Here is a 19,415-nt window from a genome sequence, read left to right as displayed (position 1 = left end):
CGTTTGCTTTTCTTTCTAAAACCAACAACATTGAGCTAATTAAAACCAAACATGGATACTATTCATGTTCATTCTTTTCTAATCAGTTTTCATCTTCTCCATGAAGTCATCACTCTCTTAGGAAAGAGTCCTTAAACTGTTTTAGTTCTATCCTTTAAAAGCAATGGATTTCCATTCACATGTCTCAAACAGTGAACTAACTTGTTTTTTACACGGCAAACTCATCTTTTTTTTTCATTTAAAAATGTAAACACCTTCAGCTGAGGAACAGATCAAAGAAGAACAACATCATGGAACAAACATTTACTGGCCTTATCAAAAGATGACCATCACCAAACAAGTATTTACTGATGAGTAACTGTGTGCCAAGCACTGTGACAAGATAAATGAAGATGTCTGAGATAGCTTGAAGTCACGTAGTTTTAAGTCTAAACAGGCAAGTAAAACTGTTAATGAAAAGCCAAAAGCAAGGAGTTCCCTGGTGGTCTAGTGGTTAGGATTCGGTGCTTTCACTGCCCTGGTCAAGGAACTAGTCTTGCAAGGTGTGACCAAGATTAAAAAAAAAAAAAAAAAAAGCTAAAAGCAAATGGATCTCAGAGAATCTTTTAACCAAGAATTTATGGTTGAAATGCTTTAAAATACTTTAAAAGTTAATTTAAATTAAAAGTTTTCCAAAACAGCTTTCTTTCCAAAAAGCTGTTTTCAACTAACAAAATGCTTTCAATTTGTGATAAAGAAAACATATTACTTCATAAATGATTTCAAAATCACTGTTAACAAAAACTGAAAAAACATATTTACTGGAAGTGATAGGAATCTCATTACGTATAAATCTCAGGGCTTCCCTGGTGGCTCAGACAGTAAAGAATCTGCCTGCTATGTGGGAGACCTGGGTTTGATCCCTGGGTTGGGAAGATTCACTGGAGGAGGGCATGGCAACCCACTCCAGTACTCTTGTCTGGAGAATCCCCATACATCGATCAGAAAATGTTCCCACACAAACATTTATTTCATCTTTCACTGTAAAATTATTCAATGCTCCTTTTACAACAAACAGTCGCCTTAAAAACAGGCATTATTCACCAAATTTTTTTTTTAATAAAAGACTACTTACAAAACTAAAATAGTTTATTAAATCCCCAATGCTCTGATTTTTTAAGGCCATTTAAATAAAAATCCAGTCTGTCAAGAGAGTTAAATTCAATTATTAGAAGTCCACATTCTCTCACCCTGTTTTACTTTGATAAATAAAGGCATACTTGTAATTTGGGCTATGCAGGATTTCCACGGGAAGCTGGCTGTTGTGAATATACGTGTGTGTGCGCACACGTCTGCATGTGTGTGTGTGCTCAGTCGTGTCCAACTCTTTGAGACCCATCAGCTGCGGCCTGCCAGGCTCCTCTGTCCATGGAATTTTCCAGGCAAGAATAAGCTGCCAATACTAAATATCAAATCCTGGTCCAGAGGGTTGCTTATTTAAAGATGGACATATTGCCTATCATTTTACTACAATCGTTTGTCTAATCAATCTTAATGGGGAGACAGGAATATCTGAAGATAACAGGTTTGCAACAAACCACAGGTTATTACTTCACTTGGAAACAGACTTGGATAACAGATTCTCTTGAATCATTTTACGCACATGCACAAACACACAAAGAAGTGATTTCCATTTGTCCATTGTAAAGGTTTACCTCCTTCATTTATAAAGCAGAAATAAAACCCACCGCAGAAGCACATATTAGACTAAGTGCCATATACTGTATGTAAGACACTTGCGGGCTGTGGAGCATTATACAAATGCTGTATTCTCCACTGTCACCACTGTGATCGCTGCTCCTCCCATCTCTGGTCCTCCCTCATGAGAACTTTTGAGGACTGGTCATCCTGGAACCTCTAGGACGAGGGACTTAGACCCAGGGCCCAAGGACACTGAGGGTCTTGAATACAGTTAGCCATTCATGAGTCCCTGGTTCGGTAAGAAAACTGCTGAATCTCTGAATAGAGAATACACAGCTTTCAACAGGTTCTGAAAAGTTTTTGTGGTTCTGAAAACAAGCCTGTTTTGAAGATCTGGGCTCACGTATCCAGGCAGGTAGGAGAAGAAATGTCTTACACCATTTTCACGAACACCATTATTATCTGGTACAATCAGTCTGTTTGCAGAACAAAGGCTATGCGTGCTGCGTCAGCCTCTGTGATTAAAAGCAGCAGGAAAATGAATAAGACCATGCTCTGTCCTTGAGTTCTGGGACACACACACGAATAAGAGCAAAAAACAAAAAACCCTGAGTCAGATACGTACAGAAAGAGGAATAAAGACAATCAGACTAACGACCTGGTCTCAGGAAACGCTTCTCAGGAGAGGCAACAGTGGCTTATTAGGCCAACCTAAGAAATATTTCCTGAGTGCCTATGACATGAACCCAGTATAAAAAGTTTAGCATCCACCCTCACAAGGAGATGACAACTGAGAAGAAAAGAACTGTAAATAAACAATTACACTAGAGTGAAACTCACAATAATGTGGGGAAAAAAAAGCCACATGCAAGAAAAGAATCAGCTCTATATGAAGGAGAAAGCTTGTCAAGAAAGATTTATGAAGCAGAGTCGGAAAATAAGAGCCGATCAGGAGATCAGTCAGCGTTATTACCAGAAGGCAGGGAGACAGGAAGGGTGGGGTGCAGAGAGGTGAGCCGGAGCGGGGAAGGGAGGGGCCCCACGTGGCCGCAGCACAGGATGAGCGGTAGTGATGAGGGAGCACAGGCAAAGGACACAGGAGGAGAGAGGCGAGTTCACTAGGGCATCACTGGCTACGCTGGAGAGCCTGGACTTCGTGTAATAGGGACTCGAAAGGTTTTCAGGAGGAATTCCTCGAGAGATGGAAGCCCCTGGTCAAGAACCATCTCTGTATTACCCAGAATACCCTCAATGTATCACACCTTTGTGATTGTTTAATCGGTAAGTCACATCCGACTCTTTAAACCCACGGACTATATAGCCTGCCAGGCTCCTCTCTGTTCACGGGATTTCCCAGACAAGAGTACTGGAGTGGGTTGCCACTTCCTTCTTCAGGGGATCTTCCTGACCCAGGGATCAGCCCCAATCCTGCAGTGGCAGGTAGATTCTTTACCATAGAGTCACCTGGGAAGCCCTGTGTCACACCTTAAACCACATCAATTTCTATGACACTACTTAAAGAAATACGTGCATATAAATACTTCAAAATTCGATGAACAGAGTACATTCCCATCTATTTCTACTCATGAATTATGATGATGATCTAATGAGACAATAAGGAGTACGTCAAGGCTGTATATTGTCACCCCGCTTATTTAACTTCTATGCAGAGTACATCGTGAGAAATGCTGGGCTGGATGAAGCACAAGCTGGAATCAAGACTGTTGGGAGAAATATCAATAACCTCAGATATGCAGATGATACCACCCTTATGGCAGAAAGTGAAGAAGAACTAAAGAGCCCCTTGATGAAAGTGAAAGACGAGACTGAAGAAGTTGGCTTAAAGCTCAACATTCAGAAAAGTAAGATCATGGCATCTGGCCCTATCACTTCATGGCGAATAGATGGGGAAACAATGGCTGACTTTATTTTGGGGGGCTCCAAAATCACTGCAGATGGTGACTGCAGCCATGAAATTAAAAGATGCTTACTCCTCAGAAGGAACGTTATGACCAACCTAGACAGCATATTAAAAAGCAGAGACATTATACTTTGCCAACAAAGGTCCGTCTAGTCAAGGCTATGGTTTTTCCAGTAGTCATGTATAGATGTGAGAGCTGGAGTATAAAGAAAGCTGAGTGCTGAAGAATTGATGCTTCTGAACTGTGGTGCTGGAGAAAACTCTTGAGAGTCCCTTGGACTGCAAGGAGATCCAACCAGTCCATCTGAAAGGAGATCAGTCCTGAGTGTTCATTGGAAGGACTGATGTTGAAGCTGAAACTCCAAAACTTTGGCCACCTAATGTGAAGAGCTGACTTATTTGTAAAGACCCTGATGCTGGGAAAGATTGAGGGCAGGAGGAGAAGGGGATGAGAGAGGATGAGACGGTTGGATGGCATCACCAACTCAATGGACATGAGTTTGGGTAGACTCTGGGAGTTGGTGATGGACAGGGAGGCTTAGCATGCTGCAGTCCATGAAGTCGCAAAGAGTCGGACATGACTGAGCGACTGAACTGAATGAGACAATAAAATAAAGAGCTTAAAATAGGGCTAGTACACAGTGGGGTTAAGTTAGATCTAAGCTCAGTCATGTTGGACTCTTTGCGATCGCATGGCCTGGAGCCCACCAGGCTCCTCTGTCCATGGGATTCTCCAGGCGAGAATACTGGAGTGGGTTCCCATGCCCCTCTCCGGGGGATCTTTCCGACCCAGGGATCGAACCCAGGTCTCCTGCATTGCAGGCAGATTCTTTACCATGTGGGCCACCAGGTAAAGCACTCAATGAATATTAACTACAAGTACATGTCAATGGTGATAAAGATGAAGGAAATAAGAGTACAATATGGCTAAACTGGCTCAAATTAGAAGTCTTACATCACAGAAACAGCTGGGTAACTTTATCAAAAAAGAAAGAAAGAAAAGCAAAAATCAACTAGGCTAAAATTAAAAAGACCACATTTGGTAGACTTTCTCCAGTATAAAATAAATAAGACACCTCTAAAGAATCTCTTTCAACGGATCCGTTTACTCAGCTACACAGAGGCCTAGCAATGAAACAGGTTAAATACGATAGCAGACATTCCGAGAGGGCATACTTCAATTCCCAAGGCAAGTTAATTGATAAGACTGGCCCTTGAAGTATATATGTGAATAGTTTCCTCCACTTTTATCACTGCTGTTAAACTGGATAACTGCCAACTCAACAAGTTCCGCATGTGCCCTTGAATAACAATCTTTCCAAGCCCATTTATCCTCAGTAACAAAGACATGAAAGGCTGTGCTTCGTGGCACTGCGTCCCGTACGGTGAGCACGCACTCTGTACACCAATACGCTTGGTTTTTTAAAAAACTAAATGCTATGAAGGCAGCTGCGAAGCAAAGCAGCACACAAAATACAAATAGGTAATTAACAACCTGACAAACCCAGGCTTGTGAATGCAAATAATCCACAAAGTCAAAACAACAGCAACGAAATGGTTAAGGAAAAAAAAATTCCAACATGAGCAAACAACTCGAGTTTCAAGATCTACTCAATTTTCAGAATTGGGCAAGGCAGGCAACATGGAAAGAACAGCCTGGATGTGAATGGGGTATTAAATCTTTACACACACAGGCCACTCAAAGTATGAACACTCAGGTCTTCAACACGTTCAGAACATAAAGGTGGTTCCCTGCCAGGAGGGCTGCGGGGGAGAAGAGGCTCATTAGGGCGTCGAGCCACACGCGTCACGGTGGCGAGGACAGCACCTGAGGCCAGGGCACCGAGGAGGACAGGGCAAGACAACAAGGACACAAGGAAATCCATTCAAAGAGGAAGCGTGGGCTAAGCCAGCTCCCGCCGCTGTGCGGGTTAAACTGGTTTTAAAGGTTAGCCAGGACCCTAACAGCCAGTTAAAACAATGTTTCTAGGACGAGAGGCTTTGATTAACATCCAATAGAGTTCAGGCAGGCAGGCAGACTGCATTTTTATTCATGGGAAGATCATAGTGTCACAATTGCAAACACAGGTGAGATACCTGTCCACAGCCACCAGACAGCAGAGCTCACTACCGTCTATATTCGGCACCAGATACTAAACACTTCAGAGCAATAATCTAAAGTGTTTAAATGCCACCACTTTGTAACGCTAAAACTCTGTTCTACTAAATGTACCAAAGAGCCACACATCATTCTGGGAATAAAAATGAAGGAAGGAGAGTCTCTGAGTCAATATTCCTTTCAAGACCAAGCCTCAAATTTAGGACTGAAGTGAACAGCCCAGCCCACCCTATTCAGCCCAGACTCCTACTCAACTGGTGGTTTTTATATGGGCTCCCTCCGGAGAATGCCATGGACAGAGGAGGCTGGTGGGCTACAGTCCATGGGGGTTGCAAAGAGTTGGACACGACTGACCACAAACAGCGTGGCAAGACCACTCTTGAGTGACGGCAGTTCAGTGCAGGGTTCCCGTGCACACAACTCCCTAGTTCTGCCACTTAGCACTCAAGTGGTTTTGCCTATTCAGTGGCATCCAACTCTGCGACCCCATGGACTACAGATCACTAGGCTCCTCCGTCCATGGGCTTCTCCAGGCAAGAATACTGGAGTGGATTGCCATTTCCTTCTCCAGGGTATCTTCCTGACCCAGGGATTGAACCTGTGTCTCCTGTATCACAGGCAGACGCTTTACTAATGAGTCACCCGGGAAGTCCCAGGTGGTTTTGGGCAAGTTGTTTAACTTCTGAACGTTTCCTCATAGGTAACATAGGGATAAGAGAAACTATCTGGTAGTTGTGAAAGTGAAAGTGAACTCCTGTCTGACTCTTTGTGACCCCATGGACTGCAGCCTATCAGGCTCCTCCGTCCATGGGATTCTCCAGGCAAGAATACTGGAGTGGGTTGCCATTTCCTTCTCCAGGGGATCTTCCCAACCCAGGGATGGAACCTGGGTCTCCTGCATTGTAGGCAGACACTTTTACCGGCCGAGCCGCCAGGGAAGTCACAGGTGTGAGTCAAGTGTGAGTTGCAGTTGTGAGTCTTAGTTGTGAGGATTAAACACGTTAACATACATAGAGGGCTTAGGACAGCACTGGCCGTGACACTCAGTATCTGTGGCTCATTATTACCACAACGTCCACGTCACTACTGTCATTATCACCAAAGGCTTGAGGCCGGAGAGCACCCCAAGTGGTTCCAGCCCGTCCCCTCCCAGTTCTGACCCTCACACGCCTCGCAGGACTGGATCAGTGCACTGCACACCTTCACCACATGCTGCTCAACAACACGAGACCACGCGGAACCACAGGGCACAGGGTGTTATATCCCGCCCCCTCCTCCAAGCACCGTCCCTCGGCACCTAAAGCATCAACTTGTTAAATACACAAATAACTAAAGGAAAGTTTTCACTTTCATGCATTGGAGAAGGAAATGGCAATCCACTCCAGTGTTCTTGCCTGGAGAATCCCAGGGACGGGGGAGCCTGGTGGGCTGCCGTCTATGGGGTCGCACAGAGTCGGATGTGACTGAAGCGGCTTGGCAGCAGCAGCAAAGGAAAGTTGAGCCCTGTTTCCTAGCATGGAAACACACATTACAGTATGTAAAATACAAAGCCAATGGGAATTTACTGTATGACTCAGGGAACTCAACCCGGGGCTCCGTAACAACCTAGAGGGGTAGGATGGGGAGGGAGGTGGGAGGGATGTTCAAGAGGGATGGGACACATGTGTGCCTATGGCTGATTCAGGCTGATGTACGGCAGAAAGCAACACAATACTGTAAAGCAATTATCCTTCAATTAAAAATAAATAAATTTAATTTTTAAGTGAAAAAAAAAACCCACAAACCAAAACAGAGTTCCCTTTGGATTTCTAATGAGATCCTGTTTTCACCTTAAAACCCTCCTGGCTCCCCAGAGGATCCCCACCCCAGCAGAAAGGACTACCATGCCCTCCATCCTCTGACTCAGAGTCACAGATTCTTTACTCCCGACCAGAGCAACGGCACATACATGATCATAACGTGCTTCCTGCCAAAGCCCCTTTTTCAGTCTCACTGGGGCCATGAAACCAGTTTCCTTTCTCCTCAACTTTCTGGGGAGGAGAATAAAGAACAGGACAGAAAGCAGCTGCGGCCACTCGAGGGAGGAGATGGCGACACAAAAGCCCTTTCACCAGCACATTTCTTCACTCCCTTTCGGCCTCCCACCAGTCCCTATTTTAGTTCCTGCTGCCAGGAATTCTAGACCCAGGTCCAAGCAGGGTAACTGGTCCCACCCCAGGAGATCACACTTCTAGGAACCGCCCGGCCCTCAGCCACTCTTACAGGCTTTTCAGTCCTCCAGCTTGAGCCCATTAATAGCCTTCCTTCTCCTCTACAGGCTACTATCTGTCCCGAGAGAAGTGGCCGTAGGAAAAATCATGGGTCCCTGGCTGTATGCAGAATATCCTACTTTTAAGTTGGGAAAAGGTCTTTTTTAAACTTGAGCGAATAATTAAAATCATAATGAAAACACTCAAGAGCTCTGCCAAACCAGACTGAATCCCCAGAGGCATTCTCCCTCCTCACTGAAGTCAACAATAAGGTGAGACTGGACTGGAATTCCCTTCTGTTTCCACCAGGCTAACTCATTGCTCCTTCGTCCCCTAAGCCAGTCTCCAGACCTAGGAATGGTGCAGTAACACTCCCCCGGAATGACACTGTAGCCGGGTTCTCTCAAGAAAGACGTAGTCCTTACTCTCCCTCCCGTCATTCATGAACGATGATTTATCCCATTGCAACAGCTGTTACTTCCATGTTAATTCATTCCAAGTCTTTTCACTGGAATGTAAATTTCAATCCTGAAACCACAATTGGTGTTCTAAGAGTAATACAGCCCTAAGAAGTTCAAAAATTTGCTTTTATCTTAGTGAAAAACACGGTCTCCCGAAATACGTCGAGTCAGAAAGGGAAAACACTCTTACCGGGTTGCATTACAGTAAGAGCCCAACTGAGGCCCTCCAGACAGTAGGGAAATCACACACAGAAGGCGTTCATTACAATACAGACACGGGTGGAGCAGGGCTCAACTAAACCCTGCTTCGATATGAGGTCCCATTAACAATTTTAAAAGTAAACCTTTTGGCCAAGCCTTTCGCTAGTTTTAAAAATTATACCCTATTTTAAAAATGAGCAAAGACCTGCAACGTTTTATTGGCGCTCAAGTAATAATTAAGTTGGTTTGGTCCTCACCAGCCAAGAATACTAAGCTGAATTAATTCCACAAATCTCCAGGAGGAAGCCCTAAGATTCTACTCTGCTCAACTCGGAAGCTTCCGACAAAGCAACCAGCAATGTCCTGGAAGTGAGAATGGGGTGAATGCTAAGAAGTATAAAGTCGGGCAAATAAAAACCGAAATGTGAAATTACACATTTCCAAGATACCTACTCCTGTAACATTTCTGTTAAACCTGCTTTACAATCCTCACTGCAGATTTTAAGGAGACAAAAAGGGGAGACTCTTTATAGAGTACTGGAGATTGATCTCTAACGGCAGGCTTTCCAAATAATGTTTCACCCAACACTCAACCCTTCCAAACCTCAATCATGCGGGCTTGGATTTGTCAGAATGGTTCACTAACACCCAGAAGCCTCTCCAGGAAAAAGCATATGACACAGTGAGAGATTAACTGATGAGTCAAATGACTGTCACCCCTACACTGCAAGTATGTGTTACCTCCCTGCAAAGCCAATTAGCAAAATATGCATAACACCCAGAGCTGACAGGGCTGTTCACTCAAATACATATTTTCGGTAGTCCATAGAATTTCCATTTCCAAAAAAAATAAAATTGTCAGGGGATATTTCAAGTTTAAGCAGCGTTTTTTTGTTTTGTTTTTTTTTTAAGGGAAAAGGGAGGATCTTAAAAATAGTAAGAACTAAATTCAGACAGCTGAATATGTCCTCTGTTCTATGAGAAGCATACAAATGATATCCCTATGTAACAATGCTGAAATAGGTAAAACACCACAAAAACTCGGTTTTATTATATTCAGCCAATGATCTAGTTTAAAGTTAAGTCAAAGGCAAGAAGCAAAGCGACAATGAGGCAGGCAGGTTCATGGTCTTCACAGTCACAGCAGCTCTGAACAGGCCCACGGCCATCAGCCCTGTATGAAAGGCATCACTAGAGGAGAAGGTGAGAGCTCAGCAGAAGTGGGCAAGCAGCAGAGACTTAAGTTCTCTTTGTCTGATTCTTCAGGAACCCATGGACTGAAGCCCACCAGACTCCTCGGTCCATAGGATTCTCCAGGCAAGAATACTGGAGTGGGTTGTCATTTCCTTCTCCAGGGGATCATCCCAAGTCAGGGACTGAACCTGGGTCTCCTGCATTGCAGGAAGATTCTTTAGTCACCAGGAAGCCCATACTGACCTTCTAGAAAGATGCTAATGACTCCACCTGGGCCAGGCCAACCCCAACTCATGCTGGAGTTTGCCTGCCTTGTCTGAGGGGGTACCCACTGGTGTTTCAGAACTGCTCCTACTTTTCCTCATCTGCCAGGCACCTCCCCACACTCCCAACCTGCCTTCAAAATCAGTGAGGCAAAACCCAAACAGAAAAGTGGCATATCTAATTTAGGATTTCTATCGCACAAACATATTGACTTTTCATGAAGGAATTCGACACCATGATATCAGATGTCTTGCTGGGGATCTCTGTAATTGCTTGGGCTGATAATCCTACTGACAAAAAGAAAATATCTTGCAACGTATACCAGAGCAATGTATAAAAACTATTACATCACCTTTATGCAACTTCAAAAGCATATAAACCTAAATCTGCTGTATTTTCCTCTATAACGGAAGGACTATAGAAGAGATGACCTAGAAATTTCCAATTTTTCTCTCACCTTTAAATCTCAATCTTCGTACCAATGCATAACAGTTGATCATACACTTTCCTAACCCGATGCCCATAATCCCAACCCATGCCCGGCCTCTCACTAAATTACCACCCTTGAAGTCTAGCCCTGCCATTCAGCTTGAAAACGACTAAAATTATTTCAGAACGCTGCCCTGTTCAGCTGGTTGGCTGCACACCCTCTCCCCTATCCGCCCACCCCCAATAGTAAGACTATTCCAGTCTCTTCAATTTATAGACCAAAAATGCTAGTTTCTAAATAGGTCTTTAAAAAGCAACAATAGAAATACTCTTCTGAACTTGAAAGAAAAAAACCCAAAAGACAGTGCTCACATAATTTAAGACATAAAGGAAATGTAAATTAAGATTTTGTTTCTATTTTCTGTCTTTCAACTATGACAGTTCTCTTTCAAGGTGTTCAAAGCCCACCTTGGAAAAGAAAAAAATAAGTAGGAAAAATTGTCCTTATGAAATTCATAAAACACTTCATACTTTCAGCTTCAGTTACTAAATTCTGGGTATTTTTCTATGTTGCCAATGTACCTGAAAACTAATTCCTATCAGAGAGTATGATAAGGGAAAAGATCCATTCCACTCTTCAGGTGGGTGATTACTAACTGCTGCTGGCAACGCTATTTTCTCTTGAATTAACCATTACAGATCTTTTGGATGAGTGGCAGATGATGACTCTGCAGATCTATACCACACACTAGAGGTATGTAATTCACTAGAGAAAGAATCCTCTGAATAAACAAAAACATGTTAAAAATTGTGTACCCTCTGAAATCACTTATTTCTAGGACAATAATTAAATTTTTCACTTGCTGTACACCTATTAGACATGGAACTGCACACTGGGGTGGGTACTGAGTGAAGAACTTATTTGTGGCATTACTGAATAAAAACTTGAAGATTTAAAACAATAAGAAAAAATATGCCTTTTAGAATGGACATATTCGTAAAGGAAATAGCAGTGAGATTAATAAACAAACCGAACTCCATCTGTGGCTGATGACTGCTGGGGTTACCCAGTTTCCTTCTATTTTCCCTAGCAGTTTCAGAAGGCAGGACATTCAAAACAAAAATAATCTTTAATTTACTCATTCAATCTTTTACCATGTAATAAGCAGCTTCTATCAGGCAATATCTGGTGGGTGCTGAGGACAGAAAATATATGCGTTAAAAGCCTGTCCTTAAAGGTAGTTTTGTTATGAACTGTGTCTCCCGAGATTCATGTGTCCAAGTCCAAAATCCCCAGTCCCTCAAAACATGACTGTCCTTAGAGACAGGGCCCCAAATGAGATAAACGAGTTAAAAAGAAGTTAAAATGAGGGGGCGGTCCCTCATACAAAGAGATGAGGACACAGACGTTAACAGAGAGGATCATGTGATGTCACAGCGGACGATGGTCAACTACAAGCCAAGGAGAGAGGGCTCGGGAGAAACGTACTCTGCCAACACGTTGATCTTTGATTTGCAGCCTCCACATGTGAAAAATAAATTTCTGTTGTTTAAGCACTGTGTCTGTGGCAGACCTTTGTTATGGCTGCCCCAGCAAAGTAATAACACGGTTCACACGCCAGCAGGGGAGACTGACATATAACTATAAAATCCATGAAAAGCAGTTAAATTAGAGGTATGTACAAAATGCAAAATAATACATATATACTCTAGCATAAATGGCTGTCCTGGATGTTCTGTTTTTAGGTCCTCATTCCAGGAGGAAGGATGTATAACGGAGCATTGTTACCACTTCCAAAAGACATTAAACAACAGACAATAACACGTTATTTCACTTTATCCCCACAAAAATCTTTCAGTAAATTGGGGTGCCCCCATCTTATAGGTGGAGGAAGTCAATTTTAAGAGGATAATCAATTTGTCCAAGACCATCAAATTAACAGCTGAGAGAGCCACGATTCAAAGCCAGGTCCCTCCAACTCCACCTTCTACAGCCTCCATCTGCTGTTCAAACGAAACCTAGAGAACGTACACGGTCCTCTCTCTGTAGGCTCCCTTACTTGCGGGTGTGCACCAACATCTGAATAGCACGCCAGGCAGCGGAGTGGTCGCCTATGTCTGCACCTGCACCAGCTGGAGAAACTTCGGAAGGGCCTCTCAAGAGTTACAGAAAAATCACAATGAAGCTTTTGATAAGATACAGAACAAACCTGGAGGTCAGGATCAGGGGTCATGGTTTCAATTCAGGTTCCTCTGGTTCCATACTACACAAAGACACAGGCAACAGGACAAAAAGCATGGATGTGCACTGCGCCCTAGGGGCCAAAGGGGAACTGTGAAAGAGTCAACACGGGGGACATTTACTTTAGAAAGAAATGAGAGGGAAGAGCAAGCCAGCGTAAAGAGAACACACTCACCTGTTTCTTCATCTATTCTGAAAACACCAACACCAGAACCATCCCGAATGGAGTAGTGGATCTCCCCATCTCTTCCCATGTCCTCATCACGAGCGGACACCTTCATGACTGAAGAACCAAGAGGGGCGTTTTCTTTTACCGCACCCTTTTCCACGAAGCTGGGAAACACGGGCGGATGGAGGTTCTCATTCACGTCGATGACCTCCACTTCAACGTAGCAAGTGGAAGACAGAGAAATGGGCTTCCCTTTGTCTTTGGCCCTCACCGTGAGGTTATATACCTGCTTCTTCTCAAAGTCCAACTGCTGTATGATCCTCACGGCTCCGCTGAGCTTATCCACATCAAAGTTTCCTTCTCCGTGGTCCAGGAGACTGTACCTCACTTGACTAGACTGACCCAAATCAGGGTCGTGGGCCTCTAACCACATGATTATGGTCCCTTCTGGAAGGTCCTCTCGAACTTTCACGCGGTAATTAGGGGGAATAAACTTGGGCGGGTTGTCATTCACATCGTCTAAGGATACTTTGAGAATCACCGTAGAGAGCAGCTGGGGTTCTTCCCTGGCTTGATCCCTGGCTTCAACCTTTAAGTAATGCACCTGCTGCTCCTCACGGTCCAAGGGGTTCAGGATTTTAACCACTCCAGTCACGCTGTCGATTGAGAACTTGTCTGTGTCGGTGAGAATAGAGTACCTCACGTGTCCGTTTGGCCCCAGGTCTTTGTCTGTGGCTTCCACCTGGATGATTTCACTGTTTATCTCTTTGTCTTCGCTCACTTCAACAAAGTAGCTCTCCTGTAAAAATTCAGGTGGATTATCATTGGCGTCCAGGACTCGGATCTCCAGCAGATGCCACGCCGCCCTCTGTGGCAGTCCCAGGTCAGACACTGTGATGTTCAGGGTGTACCTGTCTGTCGTCTCACGGTCAAGGGGAGACAGGATTTTGAGCATCCCCGTTTCCATGTCCATAATGAAGCAGCTATCTTCATTTCCTCCGGAAACGGCGTAGACCAGCTTCCCGTTGAAGCCAGTGTCGAGATCAGTAGCATTCATGACAAGCAGGCTGGAACCCACAGGCTGGTTTTCCTTGACCTGGATCCCAACTGGAAGAGTACTTCTGAACTGGGGCACGTGAGCGTTGACAGAGTGGGAGTCAAAGAAGACGTCCTCGACCTCTCCCTGGCTGTGCAGCTTGTTCGCCTGCAGGAGTTTCTCCGCCAGCATTTTGGCCACGCCCGTCTCCTCACACTGCAGGCTGACCGGCTTGCGAAGGGCAGCCACGGTCATGTTGATGTATAACGGGGTGGCAAAATTCTCTCCATCTGTAGCCGTGATTCTCAGGCTGTGAAATGACACCTTGGCCCCTAAGCCATCCATCAGCGACTGCTTTAATGACAGTACCCCGGAGTTGGGGTTCAAGCTGAACAAGTCCAGTTCATTTCCAGCCTCGATCTGGTATCGCACCAACTGAAGTTCATCTGCATCGATAGCAGAGACGGTAGTTATCTGCTCCCCAACGCCCAGATCCCTGGGAATCGTTCCTTCACAATTTATCTTCTCAAATAGGGGTGTGTTGTCATTCAAATTATTGAGAGTAAGGGTGGCAAGGATCTCAATCTCCCGGCGGTAGGGCGAGCCCCAGTCTGATGCGCGAATCCTCAGAGTGTAAACCCGTGGCATCAGCTCATAGTCCAAGTTTTCTGAAGTACTCACGGCGCCTGTGAAATGGTTAATGACGAACGGCACGTGATTTAAGTTTGCAATGCTGTAAGTCACGTACCCGTTCTCACCCTCATCAGGGTCTACAGCGCTCACACTCATGACCGTAGTACCAATGGGCACGTTCTCATCAAAAGATGCTTTGTAGGCTGTCTGAGTAAATTCCGGAGGGTGACTGTTGGCACTCAAGACTTTAACCAAGACTCTGGTCGAGGCTTTTCTGTCACTGGTTGTGACTTCGAGTTCAAAATGGGATGCCTGCTGTCTTTTCAGGGGTTCTAAGATGGAAATGAGACCAGTGTTGTGATTCAGACTGAATTTAGCTTTTCCAGGTGTGCTTTTAAAAACATACTTCAAATGAGGGTAGCTAGGCGTGGCTTTTACCATGACCACAGGTGTGTGGGGAGGAGCGAATTCGCTGATTTCTGCTCTGTAAACCTCCTTCTCGAACCTGACCGGCCCCGCTTTGAACCGTGGCGAAATCACATGGATCACTTTCACAGAAGAGAACTGGGGAGGAGTTCCTTTGTCTTTCGCCTGGAGCGTCAGGTTGTAGCCGAAAGGATGACTGTCCCAGTCGATGGCGCCAGTGGCTTTGAGCTTGTATTCTCTGCTCCCTGGAGAGGACCTCACTGTTCTGAACTGCTGAAGGAGGTCTCCCGCCACAATGCTTAAAGAAGCGACCTCCCCATTGACACCCTGATCGCAGTCGTCCACGGTCACGATGGCGTACGTGGGGTCCCTGTCCAGTTCGGACGGTGACGAGGTCACGGCTGTTATCACGGGGGCACACGCGTTGGCCTGCTCTACGTGAACCGTGAGCTTGGCCATGCTGCTGATGCCGCTGCTACCGTACAACTTCATGCCGCGGTCCACAGCGAGAATCTCCATCTCGTAGACACTGGTCTCTGTGTAGTCAAGTCTGCCCGTTAAAACAATGGTGCCACTGGTGGGGTGGATGGCAAACATGTCTGTTCGGTCTTTGAAACTGTAGTAAAATTCTCCATTGGTGCCTATGTCTGCATCCGTGGCACTGACTCTCGCGATACTGGTCCTTATGGCTGTGTTTTCAGGTAGAGACACGCTGTACGAGGTGGGGGAGAAGAGGGGTCTCAGGTCATTTGTATCCAGCACTTGCACTCTGACCTTTGTTCGTGCTTCAGCGTTAGTATTTTTTTCCACTGCTTTGACAATCAACGTGTAGTGGTCTTTCACTTCTCTGTTGAGAATAGCTGTATTTCCTCCTTTGGTCCTTATTCTCAGAAAGCAAAAGTCTCCAAGAACGTACTCTTCGGCTTTGAATAGGTTTTCGTTGTCTCCTGAGATGATTTTGTACCTTAACTCCCACAGTGGATTTGTCATGTAAATACCCATCTTTACGGGATGCCCCACGTAGGTTTTCGCTGCAGAGTTTTCATGCACTGTGACATTGTACTGGAAATGTGTGAACTGCAGGGGCATCTCTTCCAGCGTTCCGCTTCCATCACCATCTCCGAAATGCTGGAGGAGGCGCAGCAGAAGCAGAAGCGAGGCCAAGTGCCTCCCCATCGCTTAACTGTCAGGCACCTACGAGCCAAGCAAATAAGAAACATTACTTCAGGGAAATGAACAAAAAGTGTACATCTTTTCTTGTTTCAGACCTCACATTTTAATACAGCATTCGCCATCTACACAGAATATGAGTAAGTGCAATGGTTTTCCAATAGAAGTATCAACACTGCTAATATTTCTAGAATTACTAAGGTCAAGAACAATTTTCAGTTTATTGACTCCAACGATCTTAATGACCATCTGCCAGCTGTAACAACAAAATTTATTCCTGCACTTCAATCTTGAAGGTAAGTATGCTGCTGCTGCTGCTGCTAAGTCACTTCAGTCGTGTCCAACTCTGTACAATCCCACAGACAGCAGCCCAACAGGCTCCTCCATCCCTGGGATTCTCCAGGCAAGAATACTGGAGTGGGTTGCCATTTCCTTCTCCAATGCATGCATGCTAAGTCGCTTCAGTCATGTCCGACTCTGTGCGACCCCACAGATGGCAGCCCACCAGGCTCCTCTGTCCACAGGATTCTCCAGGCAAGAATACTGGAGTGGGTTGCCGTTTCCTTCTCCAGAAGGCAACTATGACTGCTAAAAAGGTACACAAAGGTCTGTTTAGTCAAATCTATGGTTTTTCCAGTAGTCATGTATGAATGTGAGAGTTGGAGTATAAAGAAAGCTGAGCACTGAAGAATTGATACTTTTGAACTGTGGTGTTGGAGCAGACTCTTGAGGGCCCCCTGGACTGCAAGGAGATCCAACCAATCCATCCTAAAGGAGATCAGTCCTGGGTGTTCATTGGAAGGACTGATGCTGAAGCTGAAACTCCATGACTTTAGCCACCTGACTCGAAGTACTGACTCATTTGAAAAGACCCTGATGCTGGGAAAGATTGAAAGTGGGAGGAGAAGGGGACGACAGAGGATGAGAAGGTTGGATGGCATCACCGACTCAATGGACATGAGTCTGAGTAAACTCCTAGAGCTGGTGATGGACAGGAGGCCTGGCGTGCTGCAGTCCATGGGGTCACAAAGAGTCAGACACGACTGAGCGACTGAACTGAACTGAAAAAGGTACACAGTGAAGACTCTTTCCATTTGGTACAGGTGTGTGCATGCTCAGGCGTGACCAACTCGTGACCCCGAGGACTGGGGCCCACCAAGCTTCTCTGTCCATGGGATTTCCCAGGCAAGGATACTGGAATGGGTTGCGATTTCCTTCCCCAAGGGATCTTCCCCACCCATACGTCTCTGTGTCTCCTGCACTCGCAGGCAGAATTCTTTACCACTACGCTATGTGAGAAGTCTTTGTTTACATTAACTTACATGAAGTGAAAGTGAAAGTGTTAGTTGCTCAATTATGTCTGACTCTGTGACTCCATGTACTGTAGCCCACCAGGCTCCTCTGTCCATGGGATTTCCCAGGCAAGAATACTGGAGTGGGTTGTCATTCCCTTCTCTAGGGGAGAAGGCAATGGCACCCCACTCCAGTACTCTTGCCTGGAAAATCCCATGGACGAAGGCTGCAGTCCATGGAGTCGCTGAGGGTCGGACACGACTGAGTGACTTCACTTTCTCTAGGGGATCTTCTTGACCCAGGGATTGAACCCAAGTCTCCTGCATTGCAGGCAGATTCTTTACCATCTGAGCCACCAGGGAAGCCTACATTTCCTTGTATACAGTAAATTAAGTGCTCAGAACCTCATGAACTTAACACTATTACAGTATCCTGAGCATGAGAAGCTTCGGACAACTAAATCAGAACAACCAAAAAAACTCTCAATGGTGGTTCTATATAACCTCCCATAATGACAGCTTACAATCTCATTTCAAACTTTATCCTGAAATTATATTTCTTTATAAGAATGATTAAGTTCACTCCCTACATAATACAAGGGTTTAGCATCTCATTTGGCACTATATAACTATTTAAAGGTATTAAAATAATTATATCATCAAGTTTAATACTAAGGTCATTTCTGAACCAACAAACTGAGCCAAAAAAAGTCTGTTCAGAAAGAGAAGACCACTAGCTTGCTGTCCAACAGAACCTGCCCTCTCTCAACCAGGGACGCGGATCTTGGCATCAGCACTGGGGTGTCATGACTGCTGCCCACAACCAGTACTCAGAGGGCCCACTGTCTTCAGGGCTCTGAATAACCTGTCCCCTGAACACAAAACACAAACACATGCAAACACATGTAGAGGGGCCGGATCAGCAAGGTAGCAGGCACTGCAGAGGGCCCAAGGGTGAAGCAGGAGGAAAGAGCACATTTGAGAAAGGGGTGCCCTGAACCAGCAGCAAGGCAGCCAAGACCACTGGGCTGGGGCCTGGCTGGGAAGCAGGACAACTACCTTCAGACCAACTGTTTCCCTAGGGGCCGACATCATTCACTTGGTAAATCAAGGCAGCTTCACAAGAGGACAGGACTGTGGCCCTGAGAAGGACCTCTCCAATGAACACCCGGGAAATGGGACTGCTCCCTGAGCTGAGAGAAACAGCAGGCTGGAGGGCTGGCCAAACAGCCAGGGAATTAGCATGACAACTTAAATTCAGAGGAGCTTAACTCAGCGACTGCCAACTTTGCTCCATGAGTCATTTCATTAGGGAAAAAAAAGGAAAAAGCTGATATGCTGAAAGCAATTAGACATTTAACTGATACTGAATCACGTTGAAGTCGGGCAGCCTAACTTGTTCTTTAGTGACCGCGTCTTCTCACCAGATCAAGTCAGGAAAGCAGACAGATTTTTGGCCTCTAGAACAACTGATATTTAAACAAAATAAGACAATCTTTTCCCAAAACTCTCTTAATTTGGTCCACAGATCTAATACTCAAGGGAAATTTGAGGAGGATGCAACAATCTGGTGATTTTATCAAAATAAGTAACAACTTTGATTCATGACTGAATTCAACCTACAGGTATCGAGAACCCGAAAGCAGACAGACTACTGTGCTGCACTTGGTCGCTCAGTCGTGTCCGACTCTGTGACCCCATGGACTGCAGCCCGCCAGGCTCCTCTGTCCATGGGATTCTCTAGGCAAGAATACTGGAGTGGGCTGCCATGCCCTCCTCCAGGGGATCTTCCCAACCAGGAATCAAACTCAGGACTCCCACACTGCAGGTCGATTCTTCACCATCTGAGCCACGAGGGAAGTCCATGAATACTGGAATGGGTGGCCGATCCCTCCTCCAGGGGATCTTCCCGACCCAGGAATCAAACCA

The 19,415-nt window shown here is 45.3% G+C and overlaps 1 protein-coding gene across 8 annotated transcripts in view; it reads right to left on the bottom strand.

Moving 5' to 3' along the window:
* FAT1 (FAT atypical cadherin 1) overlaps positions 1-19,415 on the bottom strand; it is a 126,161-nt gene that overhangs the window by 93,597 nt on the left and 13,149 nt on the right. For all 8 annotated transcript variants that reach the window (XR_011462868.1, XM_070364213.1, XM_070364214.1 and 5 more), the window contains one exon: positions 12,936-16,218. Coding sequence is in view for 7 of the 8 variants with exons in the window: in XM_070364213.1 (XP_070220314.1) it covers positions 12,936-16,200 (3,265 nt within the window). In the remaining variant the exon portion in view is untranslated. The remainder of the gene's footprint in view (positions 1-12,935; positions 16,219-19,415) is intronic.

This window comes from Bos mutus, chromosome 27 (genome assembly GCF_027580195.1).
Source record: "Bos mutus isolate GX-2022 chromosome 27, NWIPB_WYAK_1.1, whole genome shotgun sequence".
Classification (NCBI taxonomy): Eukaryota; Metazoa; Chordata; class Mammalia; order Artiodactyla; family Bovidae; genus Bos; species Bos mutus.
This window is presented reverse-complemented; position numbering and strand designations above follow the sequence as displayed.